We start from the raw sequence: 24,525 nt of genomic DNA, 5'->3' as shown, positions 1-24,525 counted from the left end.
GGCTCCTCTGGCTTATCCCGTGCGGGCCGCTCCCGGTTTGGCCAATGGGGTGGAAAGGGAGGGGCCAGGCTCGAAGGCGAAGACCCGCCCTCCGAGTATTTCTGAGCGGCCCAAGCGCGAAGGCTTGGTTAGTATACGCGGGTCGGAGGGGGGAGGAAGGTCGGGTTCGGGTGGTTGCTAAGAGGCGCGCGCGAAGCGGGTTGCTAGGGAGGACGGACAGGCGGGGTCCGGGCGCGGTGGGCTTGAGGGGAGGCGATGCTGTGCACCCTTACCTGCGAGTAAACCGCGTGCACCACGGTGGGGCTTACCGTCGGGTAAGGATTTCGCCTGGTTTTCAGAGCTGTGGGGGAAATAGACGCCTTTGGTCGGGCTCCGGAGTAGGAGGAAATAAGCCTTGCAACCCCCCCCCCCAAAAAAAAATAAAACCCCCCAACAACCTCGTCACATCATATTATATCTTTGGAGAGGACTTAACTAAAATTGCATTATAATATCTTGAGGATATGTGGTGTCCTCTTGTACCTGTTTAGTCGGAAAGTCCCAGTAGGGCTTTACTCCCTCTTAAATTAAGATTTAAATAAATACATTTAGGGCCTAGTCGTCACAACAAAATTCTCAAAGCCTGTTATCAAAACCAGCAGCTTAAGAACAAGGCCAGAGGAGCTCTGTTTAAAAATGTTCATAGAGGTTTTAAAGCAACTCGGCACTGGAGCTTCAGAAATGGAAGAAAAACAAGAGTGTTGTATTTTCAGAAACAAACAGCCTTATGATAGAAATACAAAATAGATTGCTTTCGTTGAAGTAGCCGGATAATGCTGTTTTGAATTGTGGGTGCCTGGTTCTCCTAAATTCCTGAGTTTGATAGGTGTTAGAACTTAATCAGTGCTTGAAGTGTTAAAAAGGCTGACAGACACTGAAGTTAGCAATATTAAAATACAGGCCCAAACCAGCTTCCAGGTCAGGAAACCACCTGGGAAATTACTTAAAGACAAAGGAAAGGCAACAGCCATTAGAAATGTAAGAGACACAAGATTCTGGGCCAGCCAGCAAACAGGCAGAGCCACACCCAGAACTCCGAGATAGTTAGCTGAGACAGAATAGTTGCAGTCTGTAAAGTGTGGCAAGATGGAGAAAGGGCGAGCCTTGGCTGGTGTCTTTTTTAATCCTAGGCTGTTGTGGCTATGGGAGAAGCAATAACCTCTTGCAGTGTAATGCTGGGAGCCCTCCATTGCAGGCTCAGGTTGTAAAGGTAAAGGTACCCCTGCCCGTACGGGCCAGTCTTGCCAGACTCTAGGGTTGTGCACTCATCTCTATAGGCCGGGAGCCAGCGCTGTCCGCAGACACTTCCGGGTCACGTGGCCAGTGAGACGAAGCTGCATCTGGCGAGCCAGCGTAGCACACGGAACGCCGTTTACCTTCCCACTGGTAAGCGGTCCCTATTTATCTACTTGCACCCGAAGGTGCTTTCGAACTGCTAGGTTGGCAGGCGCTGGGACCGAATGACGGAAGCGCACCCTGCCGCAGGGATTCGAACCGCCGACCATGCAATCGGCAAGTCCTAGGCGCTGAGGTTTTACCCACAGCGCCACCTGCGTCCCATAGGCTCAGGTTGTATATACGTATAAATAAACCATATATCATAAAGACACCACAGTCCCTGCTTTCCCTCATTTCCAGACCCTGGAACCCTTGGGATCTCGCACAGCTTGGAGATTGGGGCGGTGTGTAACGATGCAATTACTGTACAGTGGTGCCCCGCAAGACAAATGCCTCGCAAGACGGAAAACTCGCTAGACGAAAGAGTTTTCTGTTTTGGAGGTGCTTCACAAAACGAATCTCCTATGGGCTTGCTTCGCAAGACGAAAATGTCTTGCGAGTTCCTGCGGGGTTTTTTTCCTCCCCCCCCCCTTTGCTAAGCCGCTAAGCTGCTTATCAGCTGATCCGATAAGCCGCTAAAAGCCGTTAATAGCGCTAATCCGCTAATCCGTCAATGGGCTTGCTTCGCAAGACGAAAAAACCGCTAGACGAAGAGAATCACAGAACGGATTCTTTTCGTCTTGCGAGGCACCACTGTAATTGCTTTTTGAAATGGACTGTCAAGTCCCACTTGTAGATCACAAATAGATTTTAAGTTACAGAAATTAAAGAGTTGGTGTAGTGAACAGTTCTTCAAATGGAGAAAATGGAGTCTCTTTAGGATGGGTATCGGGACTTGTGTTTTTCTAATTTATTCATAAACAAACTATAGAGTTAGGAGGGCGCAGTGAAGCTGCTACGCTTGCTGATAAGGTGTTTGGGGTCTTCCCACAGGCATCTGGTGGGCCACTGTGAGAAACAGGATTCTGGACTAGATAGGCCATTGGCCTGACACAGCAGTTCTTATGTTCACTGCTGCTACAATAAATGTTAAGTTTTAAGGTACTGTGAGACTCATAAAACAACTGTCCCTTTTGTTAGAGACAACTTGTGAATCAGGGTAGCCATATTAAAGGAGAAGGAGAGAGGGGCCTCCTGTATCTTTGATAATTGAGTAGAATTATCCAGTAGAACAGGAAATCATGTCAGGACAAGCTGCACCTGTCAAGCTTTCCTCTTGTATGCAGCTATTAATGGGCAACCTTTGTACCTTCAGGTGTTGTTTGATTACAGTTCCCATAATTCCTGACCATAAGCTGTGCTGGTTGGGGCTGATAGAGGAGCTGGAGTCCCAACAGCTTCTGAAGGACCACAGCTCCTGCCGCCCCTGTATTTAAAGGTTAACGGCAACCTTTTCATTCGGGGGGGGGGGGCAGCCACGCCTCCTTACAGCAGAAACAGCAACAAAAAATTGGCATTTCAAAAGCTGGGGAATGTGTTTGTGAATCATAAGCTTTTACTGGATTAGAGGACACCTTCAAATAATTGCACTCTTCAATTTTTATATTTTAATTGCTTTTTCCTGATGAAATTATTTGAGCTATTCAGGGCTTTTCTGCCGTATGTAAATAGCTTCCTTCATCTTTCCAGTGACATTGGAGGCTTCTGCTATTCATACTTTTAATACAAGCCCTTGTTTTATACAATACATACTGTGGCATCATCAACAGACAGAGTTGGAGTATAATGGAGGTTACAGAGAAAACCTGACTAGTGCTCACTGTTCCTTGTGTTGATTATAATGCCATTCATGCTTACCTCAGGCATCTGTTTAAATGGAGGAATCGATTTACTTTAATCAATGTCATTATATGTCTACATCATCTGTTGGAGCTAAATATTGATAAAGGTCACCTTTGCCATCTGATTATCTGTTTTTAGATTACTGTTTCACCATTCTATTCAAGCGTTTCTAACAATTTGGTTTATGGTTCAGGTGGATTCAGTATCCTAATTTTTGTTACAGTATCCTAAATATATATATATTCTTACTCCATCTTCTCCCCCACCCACTGCCCCAGATAGGTGGTGTGAGAGAGAAGGAGAGGTGTTCCCCATTTAGTTTTCCCTTCACACACACACACACACACACACACACACACATATATATATATATTACTGGGCAACATTACTGAAGAGACTACCACCAGAAAGCATTTAATTACACAGATGTGGGATAGAAGGGTTTGATCCTGTTCTTGTCAATTGTAAAGTGGAAGCTGTGAGGGCTAAATATTTATCACAGTGTGAGACAAGGATAAATAGATGAGAAAATGTAGCCCTCTAGTGGATCATGCGAAGCCACTAATCGTACATAATGTCCTCTGACAATATTCATCTTGACCCATGGAAGGCATTTTGCATTTATGGATATTAATAAAATAAAAATAGTTCTTTTTACTAGATTTGGAGTGTTAATTATTGTAACTTTCAAAATATTCCAATTCTGGCAACTGCAAAAAACCAAATAAATGTAAAGCTTAAGATTTTAAAAATACTACATATATATTCCATCACTTTAATTTTGCCTTGTACCTTCCTTCTGCTCACTCCTTGTGTGCAGGCATATACACATCCATCTCATGACAGAATTATTCCTAAAGGGCATTTCTTATTTTTTACAAAATTGTGGTTAATAAACTCAAAATATGAATCATATCTAACTGTGACTTCCCTCTTAAAGCTGCATTGGAAATGTGGTAATGCTCACAGTTAAATTTGCAAATAAAAATTGAAAACTCTCTTCCATACAGCAGCAGATCACACAAAAATGTTTCAGTTTATTAGGTGCAACTATTCATCAGCAGAACTTACTCCCTTAAGATGTGGTGGACTGTCCTTCATTGGACGTATTCAAGTAGAACAGGGATAAACTCTCCACAAGTTTGTTTGACTACTCCCAATTGCTTTAGCTGGCAGGACCATGGTCAAGGATAATGAGAGTTGTTCTCTAACATCTGGAGGTCCTTGGGTCCTCTATCCCTGAAGCAGAGCTATTTGTCTGTGACGCTATAGTTAAACTGAACAAAAGAGCCCTGCTGGATCAGACCAAAGGCCCATTTAGTCCAGCATCTTGTTCTCACAGTGGCCAACCAAATGTCTCTGGGAAGCTTCCAAAGAGGACTTGAATACAGCAGTTCTCTTCCCCACTTGGGATTCCCGGCACTAGTATTTACATAGAGACAATGGAGGTAGCACATAGCCTGTAGTTACCCATAGGCTTACCTGCTATGGATTTGTCTAATTCCCTTTTCAAGTCATTTAAGATGAGCAGTGGGCTTGAGGTATATGATCTGCAAGCTGATTTCCAACTCTAAAATTCTGTTGTTCTATGTAAATGCTTTAGATAACCTGCAATTTGCCTTTCTGTTTCCTATAATAAAGTGTCCAGTCATGTGCCATAGACTGGTACTGTAGTGTTACTTCCAGTACTGTGATTTCGTTGTTTGCTGTTTTCCTCCTCACAGTCCTACAAACATTGCACAGATAGGCAAATGCTACAAAATTATCCAACTTTTCATTGGAATGAAACTACAAAAATCTATACAGTATCTGAAGGTAAAAACTTTCCATTGGAACTGTAACAGCCTGTAACTGTTTTATCATATTACTATTTACCTCCTAGGGGCAGAAAAAAACCACCGTGGAAAAATGAAGTTTTTTTCAAGAATTCATCCAAATGCCCTGGCATACTCAATGACGACTTTAGGTGCTGGGATGATGAACAGCATCTTTAATTTTTATTATGTTAAACTCTTTTTAAACAAATACAAGATATCTGAATCAGCATTCCATCAAGCACAGGTACAGTCAATGCCAACATTAGTTTTTCTGTTGTTTTTGGGTGTTTCCCTGGTCATTATTTTGAATACAGAATTAGCAGTGTCTTTCATTTAATGTAAGCAATTTCTATACTGCTTTTCAAGTCCTCCCAAGGCAGCATGCAGTAAAAAAAGTCACAGCAAAACAATGAAGTCCTTAATAATTACCAGCACAATTGAAATGAATATGTTCTTTTAATCAATAAAAACAAACCAGCAGCAGATTAAACCATATAAAACAATACTGTCTGCTCCCTCATTGCCAGCTCAGGATACTAGCTATCCCAATTTGACTAAATGAAAAGCTGGTTGGAAAATAAAAGTTTTATGGCTTTCCTAAAAGAAATCAAGGACACTACTGTAATTCATTACTGCTTGTATGGTTATGTGTTAGTTTGTGTTATGTATTCAGTGGTGGTGGCCTCGTCAGCTGAGAGTTGTTGATATGCCTTGTTGAGGGTGCGCTTAAGGGAAATGACAATTGGGGTCTCCCATCAAGTGTGCAGAACGGGCTCAAGGATTCCTTGTTCAATGAGGCTATCCAGCTCTGCATCAATCTTGGGCTTCAGGGTGAATGGCACCCGCCAAGCCTTCATGCAGATTGGTATTACAGCCGGGTTGAGTCTCAGTGCAACCGGTGGATCCTGAAATGTTCTGTGATTGTATATCATGTATCGAATCAGAACACAGGGGCTCATAATCCTGTGCAAACACAGATCACTGAATACATAACATCTTGTATATATGTTTATGATTAAAAAATATATAAACGATTACTGACATTGCCTTGCGACATATGAGGAATGCGGTTAATAAATTATAAATTTTAGTTAGAATTTTATTTAATGCTGCTGTTTTAGGTACTGTATTTTTTGCTCTATAAAACTCACTTTTTCCCTCCTAAAAAGTAAGGGGAAATGTGTGTGCATCTTATGGAGCGTATGCAGGCTGCACAGCTATCCCAGAAGCCAGAACAGCAAGAGGGATTGCTGCTTTCGCTGCGCAGTGATACCTCTTACTGTTCTGGCTTCTGGGATTCAGAATATTTTTTTCTTGTTTTCCTCCTCCAAAAACTAGGTGCGTCTTATGGTCTGGTGTGTCTTGTAGAGCAAAAAATTCGGTAACTGTATTTTTATATAGTTATATATGTACCTTTGAAAGATACATGCAAATATTTTCATTGCACAGTGGTACCTCGGGTTAAGTACTAAATTTGTTCCAGAGGTCTGTTCTTAACCTGAAACTGTTCTTAATCTGAAGCACCACTTTAGTTAATGGGGCCTCCTGCTGCTGCCACACTGCCAGAACACGATTTCTGTTCTCATCCTGAAGCAAAGTTCTTAACCTAAGGTAATATTTCTGGGTTAGCAGAGTCTGTCCTGAAGCGTATGTAACCCGAGGTACCACTGTATTTCCTCGTGTACCACTGGTACATTTTCCAGTGGGTTTTCCAGAGTCAAGAAAACACCACCGACATATGCTTTTAGCTTGTAATTTTGTTGGCCCGCTCTTATGCCCCTTATTTTCTCATTATTCCTTATCTTTTGTGCGAATACCTTCAAAAGCAAAATAAACAGTAACGGAGACAACAGGCATCCTTGTATACTTCCTTTCATAACCCTACACACCCATCAGTTGTTGTGTTATTTACAATAATATTTGCACGTTGTTCAGTATATATTGCTTCTATGGCCTTTAGGAAGGTTTCCCCTAGGTCCACCTCCCTCAAAACGCTTTTCATAAATAGCCAAGTCATGTTGTCAAACGCTTTCTCCGTATCTAAGAATATCAATGCTGTCTGTTTTTCGTTACGGACTTCTAAGTATTCTATTATGTTAATTATATTTCTAACATTCTCTTTTAACCGTCTGCCAGGAAGAAAGACTCCTTGGTCCTCATGTATTAGATCGCTCATAACTTTTTTAAGCCTGTTGGCCAATATTGCTGCAAATATTTTATAATTGCAGTTTAGTAATGAAATTGGGCGAATTTTTTTAGGTTTGTCGTGTTTAGGTATCAAGGTGATATAGGCCCCTTTCCAAGTTTCTGGTACTTTTCCTATTTCCAATACTTTATTCATAATGTATTTCAATGTAAATTAGAGACATGGGAGAGGGCCTTCTTGGTGGCTTCTCCCAGACTTTAAAACTCCCTCCCTAGAGAAGTTAGACTGGCTCTCTCTTTCCTGTTCCAGCATGTTTTGCAAATCAACTGCTTTTAATGAAAGGGCTGTTTTTATTGTACTTAATTGTACAGTGGGTGCGTGGGGATGTCTCTCTGTGCAGCATTTGAAACTCCCATTATTCCAGGCATGTTTTGCGACAGAATTTCATTAATGTGAGCAGTTTCTGAGCTCTAGGCACAGTACTGCGCCCAAGAGTTCAGATTAAAACTGCCACTGCTGGAAGGAAAGGAGGACCTTTTTTCTGCCTTCCCACTTCCAGCCACTCTGAAGACTGCAGAAGGGACTCTCTCATAAGACTATAAGGGGGGTGGGCAGGAGAAATATGGCTTTTTTCTTTTCTTTTTTTCAGTCTTAAGATGAGGAGTAGACCATGTGAAAAATGAATTTAAGATTTTAGCTGCAGTTCATTCATTTCCAGCTTCGTATTCTTCTTACTAAAAAAGTTCGCCTAGGCACTCCATTGCAGTGCCCATAACCTAGGTTTAAGGTGCCATTTAGCTCCTAGATTTCATATCTTAGTTTCTAACGCTGTCTCTATCTGTATAGGTGTATTGATAGTTGTTTTTCTATGTTTTTAGTTCTTATTTTTATCTATAAGCCACCTTGAGTCCATGTCAAGGAAAAAGGTGGGGTATAAATAAATTAATAATAATAATGTATAGAATTGGTGTTTTTAATTATATGTGCAAATGCAGCAAACAGGATGGCACCCACCCACACCCACAGCTTGATTTTTGTGGAAGTTCTCCTTGGCAGCTGCCATCAGCACAGACACTAGAAAATTATTTTCTTAGGCATCCCTAAGCCCCAGTTTCCCATCTCTACTCAACTCAAGAATAAAGCTCATTTGGTGATCTTGGACCAGCCATTATCGCTTAACCTAAGTTAGGCTTGTAGTAAAGGCAAAAGGAGTGAGGGATAGCCAAGCTTCTTGCATGAAGGTTAAGAGACAAATAGAATGAGTGCAACATTTTCTCCTGAGTTTTTAATCGCCCCCGTTCCAATAGCATTTTCTTTTCTTTACGTTACTAGTGTTGATTTGTCATTTATTTACTGATTTTAAACTTTTTCATTTTATAATCCGTTATATTTTTATTGATACGATACGTTTTCAGTTGTACAAGCTACTATGTGATTTCTGCTGAGCCATGAAAAGTGGTGCAAATAAATAAACTGGTGTGTTCTTTTTTATTTTATTTTTACTCAGGTTGTTTTTATGATCTGGAATGCCATTAACGACCCTCTCTTTGGCTATATTCAAGACAACTCCAAAGTGCCATGCTGTTCCAGGCGTCAGTTTTCCATTTTGTATGGAGCTCCCTTGTATGCTTTGGCTTTTCTTCTTCCTTGGTTTCCTTGGAAACAATATGAAGAAGGTGACTGGCTTAGCGGACTTCATCTTATCGTTGCTTTGTGCGCTTTCGATGGCCTGCTTACGTTTGTCTTGCTAGCACAGTGTGCCCTCTTTGCGGAAATTTCAACTAGACACGAAAATAGGCTCCAGCTTATTAAGTATAATCAAGTGGCAACCTTGGTTGGCTCCACCAGCATCCTTTTCTGTGGCTTAATTTCAGATAACATGGAGAACTTCGCCTATTTTCAAGCATTTGCTGTTCTGGTAGGAGCAGTTGCCACTGCTTGCATGTGCTACACTGGAATGTACAGCACCACTCAGTATGAACAAAAAGAAACTCTAATGGAAGAATTTGATGAAAATGCTGAGAGCTCTCTCTCTTGGTCCTCTGTGATTTTGTTGACAAAACAGATCATGACTCAGAAAAACTTTTTGCTTTTTGTGACCATGAACTTCTTTCAAGTCTTCCACTTGGCCTTCTGCAACAATTTCATGATGATCTTTGCAGATAACCTCATCCCTAAGGGCGTTCTATCATCATCTATCAGAAGTATCATGTATGGGGCAGGTTTTATTTGTCCTCAGGTAGGCAGAGAAATCTTTTGTTCTTTTCTCTTAAGACGAAAATATGCTGGTTCTCAGCAGATTTATTTGCTTACACTGATTGCCAAGAATAATTATGCATTACCTTGCAGAAAACCTTTATACTGCAAAACTAACCTTTGGTGCTACTGATGTCTCCCAAAGGAATTCAACTGATGCACATACGGTTTGACTAAAGGGGGAGCTGGCTCTTCAGTGTGTGTTTGTATGCTTTTTGGTACTTTTGTTTTTTAAAAAAGTTGGAAAATAACTTTTTAATAACAAATGGCCGCTTTACTATTCAGGTTAGAGGGCAACATATTTTACTTAGTGATTTCCTTTCATTTTTTCCTATTCATTAGTACTGTTTTTTCCTCTATTCTTCTCTTCCACATTTTCCCCTCACTAAATTCGGAGATTCCCTATACAGTCATACCTCGGGTTAAAGTAGTTTCGGGTTAAATATTTTCAGGTTGCGTCCTACAGCGACCTGGAAGTAACGGAATGGGTTACTTCCGGGTTTCGTCGCATGCGCAGACGCTCAAAATGATGTCATGCGCAGAAGCGGCGAATCGCGACCCACAGACGGAGGTTGCGTTCTGCTCAGGATGTGAACAGGGCTCCGGAACGGATCCTGTTCACATTCAGAGGTACCACTGTACTTTGAAAATGTGAATAGGAGAGCTGCATCTATTTCATAGGGAAGGGAGGATAAAGTGTGGCACAGTAGTAGTTGGAGGAGAACACCACCACAGGGATGAGGGGGAATTAAGAGACACAAGGGGTTCATGAGCCACATTAAGCTGAGGCGCATAGATGGGCCCTTAGCATGTTACACTGGATACACGAATAAGCTGTTTAGCTAGTACAATAGCTATGTATTTGCAAGTGACATTTTGATGTGGATTTATACCGTATTTTTCGCCCTATAGGACACACTTTTTCCCCTCCAAAAATGAAGGGGAAATCTGTGTGCGTCCTATGGGGCGAATGCAGGCTTTCGCTGAAGCTTGGAGAGCGAGAGGGGTCGGTGCGCACCGACCCCTCTCGCTCTCCAGGCTTCAGGAAGATATCCGTAGCCTAGGGCTCCCTAGGCTGCGAATAGCAGCCTGCCGCCCGGAGCGCTGGGTGCTCTGAAGCAGAGCGCCCCGCGCCTCGGGAAGATATCCTTTTCTCCTCTAAAAACTACGGTAGGTGCGTTTTTAAAAGCTCGGGCTTCCCCCGCCTCTGGGGGGGGAATAATTTTTTTTCCTTTATTCCCCCCCCAAAAAAAATTAGGTGCGTCCTATGGGCTGGTGCGTCCTATAGGGCGAAAAATACGGTCATTATTAAAATCCAGAAAATGCAACACAGTATATATATATATGACTCGATCTAAAATGCCACTTCATTTTTATTGCTATTTTCAGAATGCAAATAGAACAACAAGAAAGGAACAGCATCGGCTCCCGTTAACAATTTAAAAATCCATCAGTCCTTTGGAGAGTCATTTCTCCAAATAGATATCCAAACGAGATTGGCTGTTATAAGGCATATGTTCAAATGTTGGTGATGTAATGCCGATGTTGCCTTTTTGAAGGATTGGACGGTCAGGGTATCCTGTGGTGCTTTCTTTCTGGTTAGAAATAATTCTATCTTTGACAGGGTTTCAATACTGTATTAATGTAGCTTAATATTTCTGTTATATTTCAGTGCCTTGTGCTAATCAGTCAAGCTTTGTTGAAGAAATTTGGTTACTACAAAGTGGTCTTATTTTCCTTCTACTTGGAAGCAATAGCTGCCGCTATCATGCTGCTTGTAGGTCCAGAACACTACTACTTATTGGCTATTTATCTTACGGCAAACATGTAAGTAACTTTAGTTTTAAGAGCATGGCAATTTTGACCAGGATTCACAGAGATCTACTTCACGTGTGGCCCAGGGGGGTGGGGGGGTAGAGGAGAGAGGGAAAGGCAAGATACCCCTCAGTAGGATCTCCATGTATTATGGATGGAATCAATAGCGGTGGCTTGTTCACATCTGTGCTGTTCTGGGCCCAAGACAAGACTTTTGATCCCCCCTTTCTTCCCCTACACACCAACCATGTCAGCCCTAGGACCTAGCACCACTGTTTTAATTCCCCCACTATTCTATCATAGCATTGCTGAGTTATAAAATGGTCGTGCCTGAGCACTGGGGGGAGGTAAATCGTATTAAAGGAGCCAAGGTCCTGAAGTAGTGTGGGTCATGGAGGAACCACACTAGGTCTCGTTGCAGAGGTCCTCTTACGTTAGGTGCATGCGGGGGGTTTCATTCCTAGCCCCAGTGTGCGTTGCTGGAGCATGCATAACCCCATTACACCCCCATTACTCCTTCCAGGTCCAAAATGACCGTCAGTGGTCCGTATCAATTGGACTCCCAAAAATGGTCACTGTCTGTACAAGCAGTAATGTCATTAATCAGGAAAATGACTGGTAGTTCTTTGGGGATTCTTTAAGGCAGATGGGGTCACAGATGATTTGGAACTGATTACATTTTTTATAAGTAATGGAGACTATTGGGAACCACTTATTCTAGTTTCCCAAATCTGGAATGTATTATTTTATTTACTTATTTATTTAAATGATTTATATGCTGCTTAATTCCCCCCAAATCTCTTAAGTGTTATTAGACAAATGAGACAAGTTAACAGACAGTGAGATCTTTGGGAGGAAAGCCAAGATTAAGTTTTCAACAGAAGTGGACTTTATTCATTAATTTCTAGAACCCTTATTCTTCTGGGTCCTCATATCCTATTTTCAACTTTGCTGTTTTATTAATGCATTTGTGTAGTAGTTCACTATACTGAACAAATATTTTATGATACTAAAAATATCCAAATTTAATTTTTCTTTGTCCAAGGCAATTCAAACCTAAGTCACTTCTCTATTTATTTAGGGTCATTGTTCAAGCTTCTTTCAGTCTGTTTAATTTGCCTTTGGCCGATATTGTTGATGCAGATTTAAAGAAACATAAACGGAGGTAAGCATGGTTTGTTTACTTTTTATGATATGCAAACTTTCATTGTAGATAATAAATGTTAAATTGTGTTTCAGTTATTATTGGAAAGTCTCAATTCAGCATGCTCATTACACTACATAGAATTATTCTATAACACTTTTCAGTGTATGGAGTACTTTACCCCCCCCCCCCCGCCCCAAAATACCCAAACAATTTGTCAGTGACCTTGAGTTGAGCAGTTTGGAGCCTGATTTTCCTCAATTTATTAAATTATCCCTATAAATTGCATACAAAAATACATATATTAGGAGAAATTCACACTAAAATGTTGATGGATTTTCATAAGGACTTTTAAACAACAAAAAGGCACAGTTAAAGTATAGAAAATGAATTTTAAGATTGGAAAAATGAGAAACCGAGGAAAGCTGAAGTTGACAGATTCTTAGTATTACTATTGAAGAACTGAGGATACAGTCATACCTCGGGTTAAAGTTGCTTCAGGTTGAGCATTTTCAGGTTATGCTCTGTGGTGACCCGGAAATAACAGAACGTGTTACTTCCCGGTTTCGCCGCATGCACAGATGCTCAAAATGATGTCATGCGCAGAAGCGACCCGCAGATGCGGGATGCGTTCTCTTCAGGATATGAACAGGGCTCCGGAACGGATCCCGTTCGCATCCAGAAGTGTTTGAATATAACTTTCTGCTGAAGTACAGTGGTATCTCGGGTTACATACGCTTCAGGTTACAGACTCCGCTAACCCAGAAATAGTACCTCGGGTTAAGAACTTTGCTTCAGGATGAGAACAGAAATTGTGCTCCAGCTGCGCGGCAGCAGCAGGAGGCCCCATTAGCTAATGCGGTACCTCAGGTTAAGAACAGTTTCAGGTTAAGAACGGACCTCCAGAACAAATTAAGTACTTAACCCGAGGTACCACTGTATTCATTTTGCAAATTAAATAATAACTTGCAGTCTATTGAAATAATTTTTAACATTTCAGATTACCACTTTCCTCCATGGTTTTTGGAACAAATGCCTTGTTTACAAAGCCAGCCCAGTCTTTAGCCCCTATGCTTGTGGTTACCATACTAAATCAATTTGGTTATGCAAATCTGAATGGGAAAGTTGTTCATCTTGACCCAAGGTAAGTAAGAGACAATTAATTGCCACAGTGATGTTTTAATCTGATGAACCCTTTGGTCTATTTGGCTATTACAGCTTTCTTTTTTTATTCTGAAATTAAATTGCTGGAATTTGTGTTCTGAAACATGTTATCTGGAAAGTTGCAATGGTTGAAGGTAATTTTTGTTTTACTATATTCACAAAGAATTTCTCTTAAGTGCATTGCAGTTTTCACTTGTGCTTCTTGAATATGAAAGTTTGCAAGTTTGTCCAGATAAAGCTTTCCCATGCAATCAGTCTAGTCCAGGCACCCCCAACATGCAGCCCTCCAGATGTTTTGGCCTGCAACTCCCATGATCCCTAGCTAACAGGACCAGTTGTCAGGGATGATGGGAATTGTAGTCCAAAACATCTGGAGGGCTGAAGGTTCCTGGTCTAGTCTGTACTTGGTTAGATCTTCATTTGATTATAGCAACAGTGTTTCCTGTGTTTGCAGCAGCGGGATGAACATACCTGACAGATCACATAGGTCCAGTTCGCATGACACGCAAAACTGTTCTTAAACCATGGTTTATTGAACAAACCACCCTTAAACCAAAGAACATTCTGCACACTATCAAAGTAACTGGTTTGTGTTGTCATCCTCCATCCCGCCTAGTTCCAACCCACAACTGTCTCTCCATCTGACACCCTTCAAGCTTTTGTGGCAACTGCTGGCATTTCCTCACCATGTCACTTTCCATTGGTCAGGTGTGGTAATCTTTGTGCTGATCTTCTGCAGCAGTCCTCAAGGAACCACTTTCCTCCCTTCCCCAGAAAAAAAAAATGTCTGTATAGCTTTGCAGCTTATAAAAAACAATTTTGTAACAGCTGTTTTTATATTCACAACTGACAACCACTGTTTACTGTACATTTATGCTTTTAGATTAGTAATCAGAACCTGTGTTGGAGCCACCTTATTACTACTTCCCTATCTCTCATAGGAGGTTTGAAAAACTTGCTTTTACTAATGTACACTTAAATATTTTCATTTGTGAGTTCTAGTCACTGTCAGGAACAGAAGCTCATTTTGAAGCCCCTCTCACTCAACACCTGCTCTGTTTCAAAACAGCATTTCATTCATACTCCCATAAAAACAGTCCTTAATGTTTTTATTTCGGTGTGTTAAAATGCAAATCTTTTCCATCTCCAAAACTTTTTAAAGAATTAATATTTGCTGCCTGTGATTTTCCTTGAAAAGTTGACAAGATTTATTGAAGGTAATGAATAGATGCCGACTGAGTAACACGACCCCCCTTGGAAACCTAAGTCCTGTTTATTTGTGTAACTTTGGATTTATTGTTATTTTTCTTTTTAAAAATCCAGATTAATATTTTTTTATATAAAAGCTGACCAAATTTATCATTCATTCATTTACCAACCAATAACAGTTAATCAGCCTGCAGTCAAAACATCTGCAAAGCAATAGTTTAAAGAGATTGCTTTTAAGTGTTCAACTCTCCAATTCAGACTGCTGCTATGAAGGGGGTACAGGGTAGAATTGGGAAAGGAAGAGGGTCCTGTTACCAGACAAAATTTGCAGCAGCAGCAGCTTCAGGAAATGTACCAGTGAGAGCAGCTGAGTACTCAGGGCAGCTTGCCTACTGTCTCTGTTGCTTGGTGGGTGATGACAAAACAAATTATGCTTAAACTATAATTAAGTATGTGCCCATGTTTTCAGGTAACACTAAGCCATAATTAAGGCAATAAGCCAACAAACAAACAATCTGAACAGACTATAGTTCAGACACTGCTGGGTTCAGATGTACAGCTAAGGCATGGTTTGTTAACTAAGGTTTATTTAAACCCTCGTTTAACATATACAGTGGTACCTTGGGTTACATACGCTTCAGGTTACAGACTCCACTAACCAAGAAATAGTGCTTCAGGTTAAGAACTTTGCTTCAGGATGAGAACAGAAATCATGCTCCGGTGGCAGCAGGAGGCCCCATTAGCTAAAGTGGTGCTTCAGGTTAAGTACAGTTTCAGGTTAAGTACGGACCTCCGAAACAAATTACCGTATTTTTCGCTCTATAACACGCACCCAACCATAACACACACATAGTTTTTAGAGGAGGAAAACAAGAAAAAAAATATTCTAAACGAAACAGTGGATGTATGATTTTTGTGGTTCATGCTGTGGCCACAGACATGTGATCTGACGTTGAGTTTGGGGTAGCCCAATGCAAAAATCCTGAGGATCCATGTGGATCCATGCTTTGTAACCACGTTTTTGCGGCCCCAGGCAACAGTGGGTGCGTGATTTTTTTGGTGCAAGCTGTAGCCATGGACATGCTATGTGATCTGATGGTGAATTTGGGGTGACCCAGTGCAAAAATCCTGAGGATCCATGTGGATCCGTGCTTTGTAACCAGGCTCTCTGTCCCTCTCTTCTCCCCATTCAGCGGCTCTTCTCCCGCTTTGCTGTTTCAAAGCGAGCCACGGAGGAGGGAAGGAAGGGGAACCATGGATCCTCTGCTGACGACTGCAGCAGATCCCCCCGCCATCCGTAGGCATTTGCTCCATAACACACACAGACATTTCCCCTTACTTTCTAGGAGGAAAAAAGTGAGTGTTATGGAGCAAAAAATACGGTAAATACGTAACCTGAGGTACCACTGTAGTGCAAATTGGGTTATAGAGAAAGTAGTATCTTTTTCTCTTTTTTTGTAAACCGCTTTGTTGAAGTAGCCCTAAATATAGTTGCATCAGCCTTAGATGTCCAGAAACCTCCACAGAATACCATACAGCCTGTCTGAAATATTGTTAAAATGAACAAGACCGTTCACAACACGTGCTAGTTTTCAGGCCCCTTCTGGGTATCCCAGCATATAAACAGAATGGTAAAATGCTTCTGTAAAATAGGGTCTAAATGGCATTGTTCAATAAATTCGCATTCAACACCACTGATTTCTCATAATCAGATAAAACAAGTTAAATTTTATATAGTATTGGTATTCCACTTAATTTATGTATACAAATGGGGATAGATGATTTCCTAATTTGAATTAAGCATGATCTTGTTGAAGTGCTGGAACACAACACTGATAAATATATACTGCAATGAGTTTTGTTTTGTAGTGATTGCTAAAAAAACTGAACATTTTTTTAAAAAACCTTACTTCTCTTCCAGTTTGTTTCTAGGTCTCCACGATGCCATGTTCTACATGATCTGTCTGGTTCCTCTTTGCATTGCAGTTATACAGATTCTGACATGGACACCCTTTTCCATTCAGAATAGCCACCTTACACTTTGACATTGAATTGCAAATGTGTGGATTGGGAACGCAACTGTTCTTTTTTACAGAGGTCAGATGAACAAGAACATTGGACTTCCTTGATTCAGGGGGATCATCTGCAGCCTGAGCAAATTCTTTTCTGTTATATCTGTAAATCTTGTGTGTGCCTTATCATCATGCCATATTTCTTTCTAGTTCAACTGTACGCAAGTTAGAGATACCACATAGACTTACTGAGTACACCAAAATGCCACTACCTCACTGGATGCCTAAGAGATGAATGCATAATGGTGTGGTGTGATTCTGTGAATAAACCTGACACTCTTTTTAGAAGAACTAAGGGCCCATGATAAATCATAAGAAGCTGCATTTGACCACCCTCTCTCATAAAATGTGAAATGCTACCTCTTTGCTGCAAGCAAAACAAGGTCATTTCCCCCCATGGAATATTGGAAAATGTATGTTAGATTTCTCTCCCCCAAACTGGTATACGGTCTGCAAAACACAACATGGTTTCTCTACATGGGATACCTCAGCTTTGCAGGAGTTGGAAAGAAGGGCAATGACAGCATTGGAGCACATTGGATAAATTTGTACAGACTGTTCAGCAAAGAAAGCTTTGGCAGTATTTAGAGCGGGAGGCATGCATAACTGCGCTGTGGAGAGGACATGAACTGATGTTTATGTTTACATACTCATGACTACACAAGTAGTGCTGAAGATTGTCATTGGCAACGGAAAAGGGGGAGACGGGGGGGAACAGTATAGTTGATGCAGCATAGTGGGAAACCCAATTAATCCACATGGTGGAGATGCAGGTGGCTGCCTGAAGTGGAGGGCAGAGGAGCTTGCACGGAAGCCTGTGGCTTGTGATGGGAAAACTTGATAATGAAAGAAAAAGTGTTTGGGCGTCTCCAAAGCATAATAAATGTGATTAAATCAAACTGCTGGGTTTATGGGACTGTGGGAAAAATAAATTTACTGGGTGGTAGGCTCGTAAGCTTTGGATTTCTTGGCTGCTTGATGCCATGCAAAGAGGGATAATCATATGTAAAACTACTATAGCCCTTGGAACTTGCATTAAAATATACTATTTGAAATTGCCTGTCACATTTCCTTTATTGTCAAGTAGCTAAATGCAGCATTTTGGATTTGCCCCTGTTAAAGCCTTTTCCATTTTTCATCTTTTGAAAAGATGGCGATTAAAGAGAAACTAATGCTACTTGATATGTTACAAAGTCCGAATTATGCCATAATAAATCCTACCATCCTGTTCTTTATCCAGTAGATTATATATAGTAGCACTTTTATTTCTCATAAAGCAGTCTTTTATTTTATTAAGCCAATTCTTTATAGCTCAGTTCTTAATTCAACATTGGAGGAACAGACTTCTTAGCCTGTTTAAGGTGGGGGTTTTTTGGCTCTTTCCCAGGTTGTTTTCTTGTAGAAAAGAGAATTGTATCATTTTCTAGCCTATGTCTTACCCCATTCATTAGCTACTGTAACCGATAGTGCAGGGATCTCTAATTCTACCTCTCCCACCCTGTACATTTATCTAAGGCTGCAATCCCGATGTGGGTAGGAGGGAATCTGAAGGCAGTTTAACTGCCAAATCTAGTGCTGGAGCCAGCAGGCTGGAAGTGAGAAGGTAAGAATGCTGCCCCTGTTGCTGTGAATCTTCCCCAGCCCTACCTGGCGATGCCAAGGATTGAAACGGACCTTCTGCATGCAAATTAGATGCTGTACCACTAAGCCAGGGGTAGGCAACCTAAGGCCTGTGGGCCAGATGCGGCCCAATCGCCTTCTCAAGCCAGCCCACGGATGGTCCGGGAATCAGCGTGTTTTTACATGAGCAGAATGTGTCCTTTTATAATAATAATAATAATAATAATAATAATAATAATAATAATAATAATAATAATATCTTTATTGTCATTGTCCCCTCTCGGGGTCAACGAAATTACTTGGCTGCTCCATCCACCCAGGTAGGGCACTCCACACAAAATCAAAACAACTATAAAAACACTAGTTAAAACAATACAGCAAGGAAGATTAGATGACTTTCAAAGTCCAGGCTTCCCATTCAGGGCCGAGATCGCTCTGGAGAAGAAGCTGTTCTTAAGACGGCTCGTTCTTGTCTTCATCGTCCTGTATCTCCGTCCCGACGGCAAGAGCTCGAAGAGACAGTGACCAGGATGCGATGGATCTTTTACTATGTCCAGTGCCTTCCTATGGCACCTTGTGGCATAAATCTGCTCTAAGGTGGAGAGTGGGCAGCCAACAATGCTCTCTGCTGCCTTAACAACTCTGCACAACCCCAACCTGTCCCGGGTAGTACAGCTTCCGTACCACACACATAAGCCATAAGTGAGCACGCTCTCAATGCTTTTATTTAAAATGCATCTCTGGGCTATTTGTGGGGCATAGGAATTGGTTCATTTCCCCACCAAAAAATATAGCCCGGCCCCCCACATGGTCTGAGGGACAGTGGACCAGCCCATGGCTGAAAAAGGTTGCTGACCCCTGCACTAAGCAATAACCCTTCCCCAGCCATAATGAAGTGACTGAACATAATGCAGTGCAATTCCCCTCACATCTTCTTGCTACTCTTCTGAAGTAGCTGTTTTATTTGAGCCAGGGTTCCCAAGATCTCGGTAGGAAGGCTGGGTCCTCTTAGGTGAAAAAATAATGGGTGAGGGAGCTCTCTTGAGCATGTGCAGAGCACACACTCATACAGATTAGAAACAGCCCAGTTCTACCCCTACACATTTGGAATTTGAGCAAACGGGGCTTGGGAATCAGTGAGCGTGGGAAAAGTGGGCAGAACAGGCAAAATTCATGGGAGGAGGGAGGTTTCTCAATGGCAGTTGCCCACCATACCTAAATAGAACTGCAAAGGCCACAGGAGAGCCACCACCTTCTCAAAGAGGCCAGTTTGGCCACTGGGGGGAAAGGATGCTGGACTAGATCGATCTTGTCAGCCTCCTCTTGTATTCTTGGTATATTCTTGCCACTCCTGCTTATTAGACTGAAGACAATAGCAGACGGGCCACCACTTTCCTTGCCCGTTTTGTGGGATTCCCAGGGACGTGTGCTTGGCCACTGGGGGAAACGGGATGCCTAACGAAATGGTGCGCTGGTCCCGATCCGTGGGCGCTACGTCCCTGCCTTCCTGGGTGCGAAATCTGGGCTTTTATTGACCCACCCCCACGACCCCCTTTAGTCCTCTGCACCCCTTATCCCTGTACAATCGGCCATTCCCGTTCAGCACTGGTTGTCACAGCCGTGCCGCAGGGGGCGTCCTCGCCCACCCTCCCGCCTCCGAGTGAGCGCAACCTCCTTGTCGAGGAAAGGCCGCCTTGGGAAGTGGAGGCGCCTTCCTCCTCCTCCTCCTCGCCTCTCTCCTTCCCCTCCCTCTGCGCATGCGCCCCGCGGCGGCGGCCATTGTGCCGCCTCTCGTTTTGAAAGCAGCGCCCCCAGAGGCGCTGCCCTGCGCCGCGCCCTGATTGGCCGAGAGGGCGGACAGAAAGGCTGGGCGCCCGCCCACCGGCCCGCGCGCGAGCGAGCGAGGGTGGGTTGGGTTGGTTGGTGTCTCCGGCCATCCCGTCCGGCCTGGGCCCTCCTCCCTGGGCTCTCGGGTTCCGGCCTCGCATGTATGCATGTGTGTCTGTAACGTATGTGTGTGCGTGGATGTGCGGGCACTGAATGGGGAGCTCCGCGCTGGCCGCCGCCGCCGTTGCTGCAGCCATGGAGAAAGGAGGCGGTGGTTGCGGGAGGGGGTGACTGAGCGCCCCTTTCTTCCCTCTCCCACCCACCCCCCCACAACCCCACCCCACCCTCATGAGACTCTGCCTGGTCTGGCTGGGCTGCTACACCTTGTCTCTGTGGGTGCTGAGGAAGAGGATGTGGTCTGGGCCTGCCAGGTACCTGAGGAGCCCTTTATCCAGGTCTCTCTACATGAATATGATGGGCAGCCACAGCCAGCCAGCCCCGGGCATCAAGGAAAACCACCAGGTACGGACCCACCAGCAGGAGGAGCAGTACTTCTAAGCCCCCCACCCCACCCCCCCCACCCAAAAACCATTTTGTGAGGGGGGAGGGGCGGCAGGAGGAAGAAGGGGGAGGGGTGTGTTTTGAATGGGCCCCACATCCATCGCCTTCCCCCCAAATAGGGAAGGATTTCAGGGTTTGGGGTGTAGGGTAGCTTCTCTTTTATATTCATCTCTCACTTCTTTTGGAAGCGTGTGATTTGAGGTGAGATATGATGCTGTTTGGGGGGGGGGGGAGAGAAGAAGAATAAAAAGCTCCTTGAGGAGAGTTAACCTCTGCCCCACTGAATACACTCCATTCCCCGCATAGCACACACACACAAAAAGAGGATTGGAAGAATCTCTCCATACTTGGCCTAAGAGACAGAGAGAGAGAATATGGACACATCCGGGTGAGAGATCAGGAGAAAGATTTGTGTGTGTTGTGCTTTGTGCATTTAGTCTGTGCACAAAATAGAGGAGGGGAGGAATAAATCTCTTATGGGACATCCTTTGGTTGTCGGGAAGATCGGCGAGCTTCTGCTATTTCTGTGGGTAACAAGACTGGCTCCTTTGCCCCCCTTTGAGTGCAGGGCAGGAGACTTCGGAAGAGCACATGCTACTGGTGAAAGGTGGGGAGACAGGGGTGGGGGGAGGCGAAGCTGAAAAGTTGCAAGGAGGAGATGAGGATTTACAGTACTTGGAACCTGATGGGACAGGGAACAGGAAACTTAACGTAGTATAATTGTTCTCTTCCTTTCTCTGCCTCAAAATGTTCTGAAGTACAATCGGGTGAATTTGTGCTGAATGTGCAAATATAAAACAGCGGGGAGGAAACACAATCTGTGTTCAAAAACAATAGTTCTGGCCATGAGGCAGCTTTGTGGCTTTTGTAAGTATGAGCTAAGCAGGCATGGGGAGTTGCTAGGGAAAACAAGGCACAACCCAATTTTTGTATGCTTGTACCTGTATAGACAAGACTTCTGCACACACTTAGAGCTGAAAATTCCAGCAGTGCTGATTGCTGTGCTGTTGCAACTTCCTCTCTGTCATCTTTGATATGTGATAACGATTCTCCTTTGTGCCCATTGACAGTATGGGATGGATAATTTAGCAGTCAATCCCCAAATGCTGCCCTTTATTCAGAACTCACAATAGGACTCCCAAAGTTTGTTTTCTTCTCCCAACTCCAATACATTTGTCATCGCTTTGTGTTCTTTTCCTTACCCTTGTGACCTGAAGGACTGGAAACTCGTTTGCAAAACCTGTGTGCACCCAACCCATCAATCCAGTCTACTGAACATGACACCTGCCTATCCATATTTCTGTCATTGCTTCCTTCCATCCTGACCATATATTTATTTGTAAATATATTTTTAGCCTGACATTCATCACATGATCCCCAGGGCATTTTACGACCCGATTAAAAATACATCAGTTTGAAACAGTTAAGAGCAGAGAAAAACACAATGCTAAAATTCCATGAAGAGTTTAGTCACAAATTGCATTAGCCAGCCTCCCATAACACCTGGGTAAATAAACTGGCCTTTGCATGGCACTGAAATGCCATAAGCATCAGCACTAGACATGCTTCCAGGGGAGAGATGTTCCATGGAGTGCCACCACAGAGAAGGCCTCACACATGTCAATCTTTCTCCTCTCAGCGTTTTTTCATCTGAACAATCACAGATCTAGCCACTGAAGTTATCTCCCAACCTATACCTGCCTCTCATTCCCACTTCTAATAAGGCCCTCACGTTTCCTTCCTTCCCCAAGGACAAATGTTCTGCTTTGAATTGATGCATGTGGCCTCACCCACCTCTTTCCGCTGCTAGCAAAGTGCAGTGCAGTGATACTGAATAATGTTGCAGTTTGACCTCCAAAACAGAAAATGTGAACTTGCATAGTGAGGTTGAAATACTCTGAAATGTATGCAAAGAGAACAGGAATCAGTGAAGCAACAAGATTAAAGGAGCTGTGGAGTGGTCGTGTGCAACAAGTTAGGTACATGTTTGTAATGTATTATGCATGGCTGGAAAGCTCCCAGGCATGCTTCTGGAAACTTAACACCACCTTCCGAAATCTGCAATATTTTTCCAGTAATGTGGTTGTAGGTAGCTTTGGGCTCTCTGTTGGCATAAATTGATGACTTCAGGGAAGGAATGCTAGTTTGATATGCTGGCATTCAACCTGGAACACTGCGTACAGACCACTGTGCTTAATATCTTAAAAGCCAACTGGAAAGAATGGATTTGTGTATTAAAATACCCAAACCATTTTAGATTCTTCCTTTTAGCTCTTTTGGTAGAGTAGGATAGCAAGATTGAGAGTTGTATAGAGCTCATTTCAAAGCACAAGATTTGAATTGTTTGAGATATAAATATAAATTGTGTGTTAATAGTGCCAGTAGGCATTTATATGCATAAGTATTTTCAGGCCTTGAACAGGGAACGGCAAATGCTGGAATGTTGAAGTTTGAGCTGCGAGAGCTTTGTAGATACCACTGTCACACCGATTAGATATTATTCTGAACACAGTTGATTTTAGGTGAATTTAGCAGTCAAAAGCCAAATAGTTGATTGGGCCAAGAGTGTCTTAAGAGCCGTCTGCTTCTGTACAAGCCTGTCTGACCCTTAGGGGAGGTCCTTCTTTGTGTACTCCCAACTTGAGGCAAGGCAAGTGGTGAGTGAGGATGGGACACTATCTGTTATTGGCACCCCAACTGTAGAATACTGTCCCAAGCTAAGGCCAGTCTCATGATGCCAGTTCCTGTGAGCTGTAGTTTACTGCTTACATAGTACAATTTTCAGCACCCCTAACTAACTACAGTTCTCCAGATTCTTTGGAGGAAGTCATGTATGGTGTAAATATGACCTGAAAGACATTGACACTCAGGGTCACAGCCGGAGGTCCTCATCACCTGATTCTTCTGTTTGCAAAACATGTGCTTTTCAACTAAGCTGCCACCCCTTCCCAAGCCGAAGACAGTGTTAGAAATTGAGATATGAAAGCTAGGAGCTAAATGGCACCTTAAACCTAGGTTATGGGTGTAACAATGAAATGTCTAGGTGAGCCTTTTTATAACAAGAATACAAAGCTGAAAATGAATGAACTGAATCTAAAATATTATGTTCATTTTTCATATGGTCTAGTCCTTCCACTGCCCACCCCCCTAATATTCTTAAGAGAGTGGCTGGAAGTGGGGAGGCAGAAAAAGTTCCTCCTTTCCTTCCACTCTGCAGTTTTAATGTGAAATCTTAGGCGCAGTACTGCACCCAGAGCTCAAAAACTGCTCACACTAATGGAATTCCCTATCGCAAAATGTGCCTAGAACAATGGGAGTTTCGAATACTGTCCAAAGATCGTTCTCCTTTGCTTAAGCCAGGCTTGGCAGTGCCGACTAGGGCTGGGCGATGTTAGATTTTGAACATCATGATCTCTCCCCAGCCAGATAATCGTGGTTTGGTGATGTTGAAACAAGCTGCATTTGGCCCCAGCCAGCTAGACACAGGGTGAAACGGCCGCTGCTCTCACCGCTGGACCTGGGGCCCTTACACCCCAGTGCTTTGCAGGCTAGGGCCAATGCAGCTGAGCGAGCCCTGACACCTCAGCAACATCGGGGTTCGCTCAGTTGTGGCGTAGAAGAAGTCTTCCTCACCCCATCTGATGGGATGGGGGGAGACTTCTTCCAGCCCCCAATCTGAGCGATCTGACACCACAGCAGCATTGGGCTTTTCGCAGCTGGGGCATAGAAGAAGCT

The 24,525-nt window shown here is 43.1% G+C and overlaps 2 protein-coding genes across 3 annotated transcripts in view; both read left to right on the top strand.

The window, feature by feature from the left end:
• The first annotated feature begins 20 nt into the window (after nucleotides 1-20).
• LOC309519043 (transmembrane protein 180-like) lies at nucleotides 21-17,837 on the top strand. 2 transcript variants are annotated; one of them, XM_082199801.1, is made up of 7 exons: nucleotides 21-127; nucleotides 5,042-5,220; nucleotides 8,630-9,361; nucleotides 11,051-11,205; nucleotides 12,275-12,358; nucleotides 13,338-13,481; nucleotides 16,632-17,837. In XM_082199801.1, exons 2-7 carry the CDS (start codon nucleotides 5,068-5,070, stop codon nucleotides 16,753-16,755), a joined length of 1,392 nt encoding a protein of 463 aa, XP_082055927.1. In that variant the 5' UTR covers nucleotides 21-127; nucleotides 5,042-5,067; the 3' UTR covers nucleotides 16,756-17,837. The 2 variants fall into 2 exon arrangements, with proteins under 2 accessions (XP_082055927.1, XP_082055928.1); XM_082199802.1 differs by lacking the exon at nucleotides 21-127 and adding an exon at nucleotides 191-314.
• A 2,593-nt stretch (nucleotides 17,838-20,430) lies between these two features.
• Nucleotides 20,431-24,525, top strand: part of METTL9 (methyltransferase 9, His-X-His N1(pi)-histidine) — a 28,967-nt gene continuing 24,872 nt past the window's right edge. The window contains exon 1 of the mRNA XM_082199901.1: nucleotides 20,431-20,751. Within this exon, the coding sequence (XP_082056027.1) occupies nucleotides 20,578-20,751 (174 nt within the window). The 5' untranslated portion in view covers nucleotides 20,431-20,577. The remainder of the gene's footprint in view (nucleotides 20,752-24,525) is intronic.

The sequence above is a fragment of the Podarcis vaucheri genome (genome assembly GCF_965113315.1).
Source record: "Podarcis vaucheri genome assembly, chromosome: 14".
Classification (NCBI taxonomy): domain Eukaryota; kingdom Metazoa; phylum Chordata; class Lepidosauria; order Squamata; family Lacertidae; genus Podarcis; species Podarcis vaucheri.
Note: the sequence above shows the minus strand (reverse complement) of the source record. Positions and strands in the feature narration are given on the sequence as shown.

Excerpts from the sequence above, each read along its gene's own strand:
- LOC309519043 (XM_082199801.1), top strand. The coding sequence starts at position 5,068 with ATGAAGTTTTTTTCAAGAATTCATCCAAATGCCCTGGCATACTCAATG. Across the intron at positions 11,206-12,274 it reads ATTTATCTTACGGCAAACAT|GGTCATTGTTCAAGCTTCTT; the intron begins GTAAGTAACTTT and ends CTATTTATTTAG. Across the intron at positions 13,482-16,631 it reads GTTGTTCATCTTGACCCAAG|TTTGTTTCTAGGTCTCCACG; the intron begins GTAAGTAAGAGA and ends CTTCTCTTCCAG.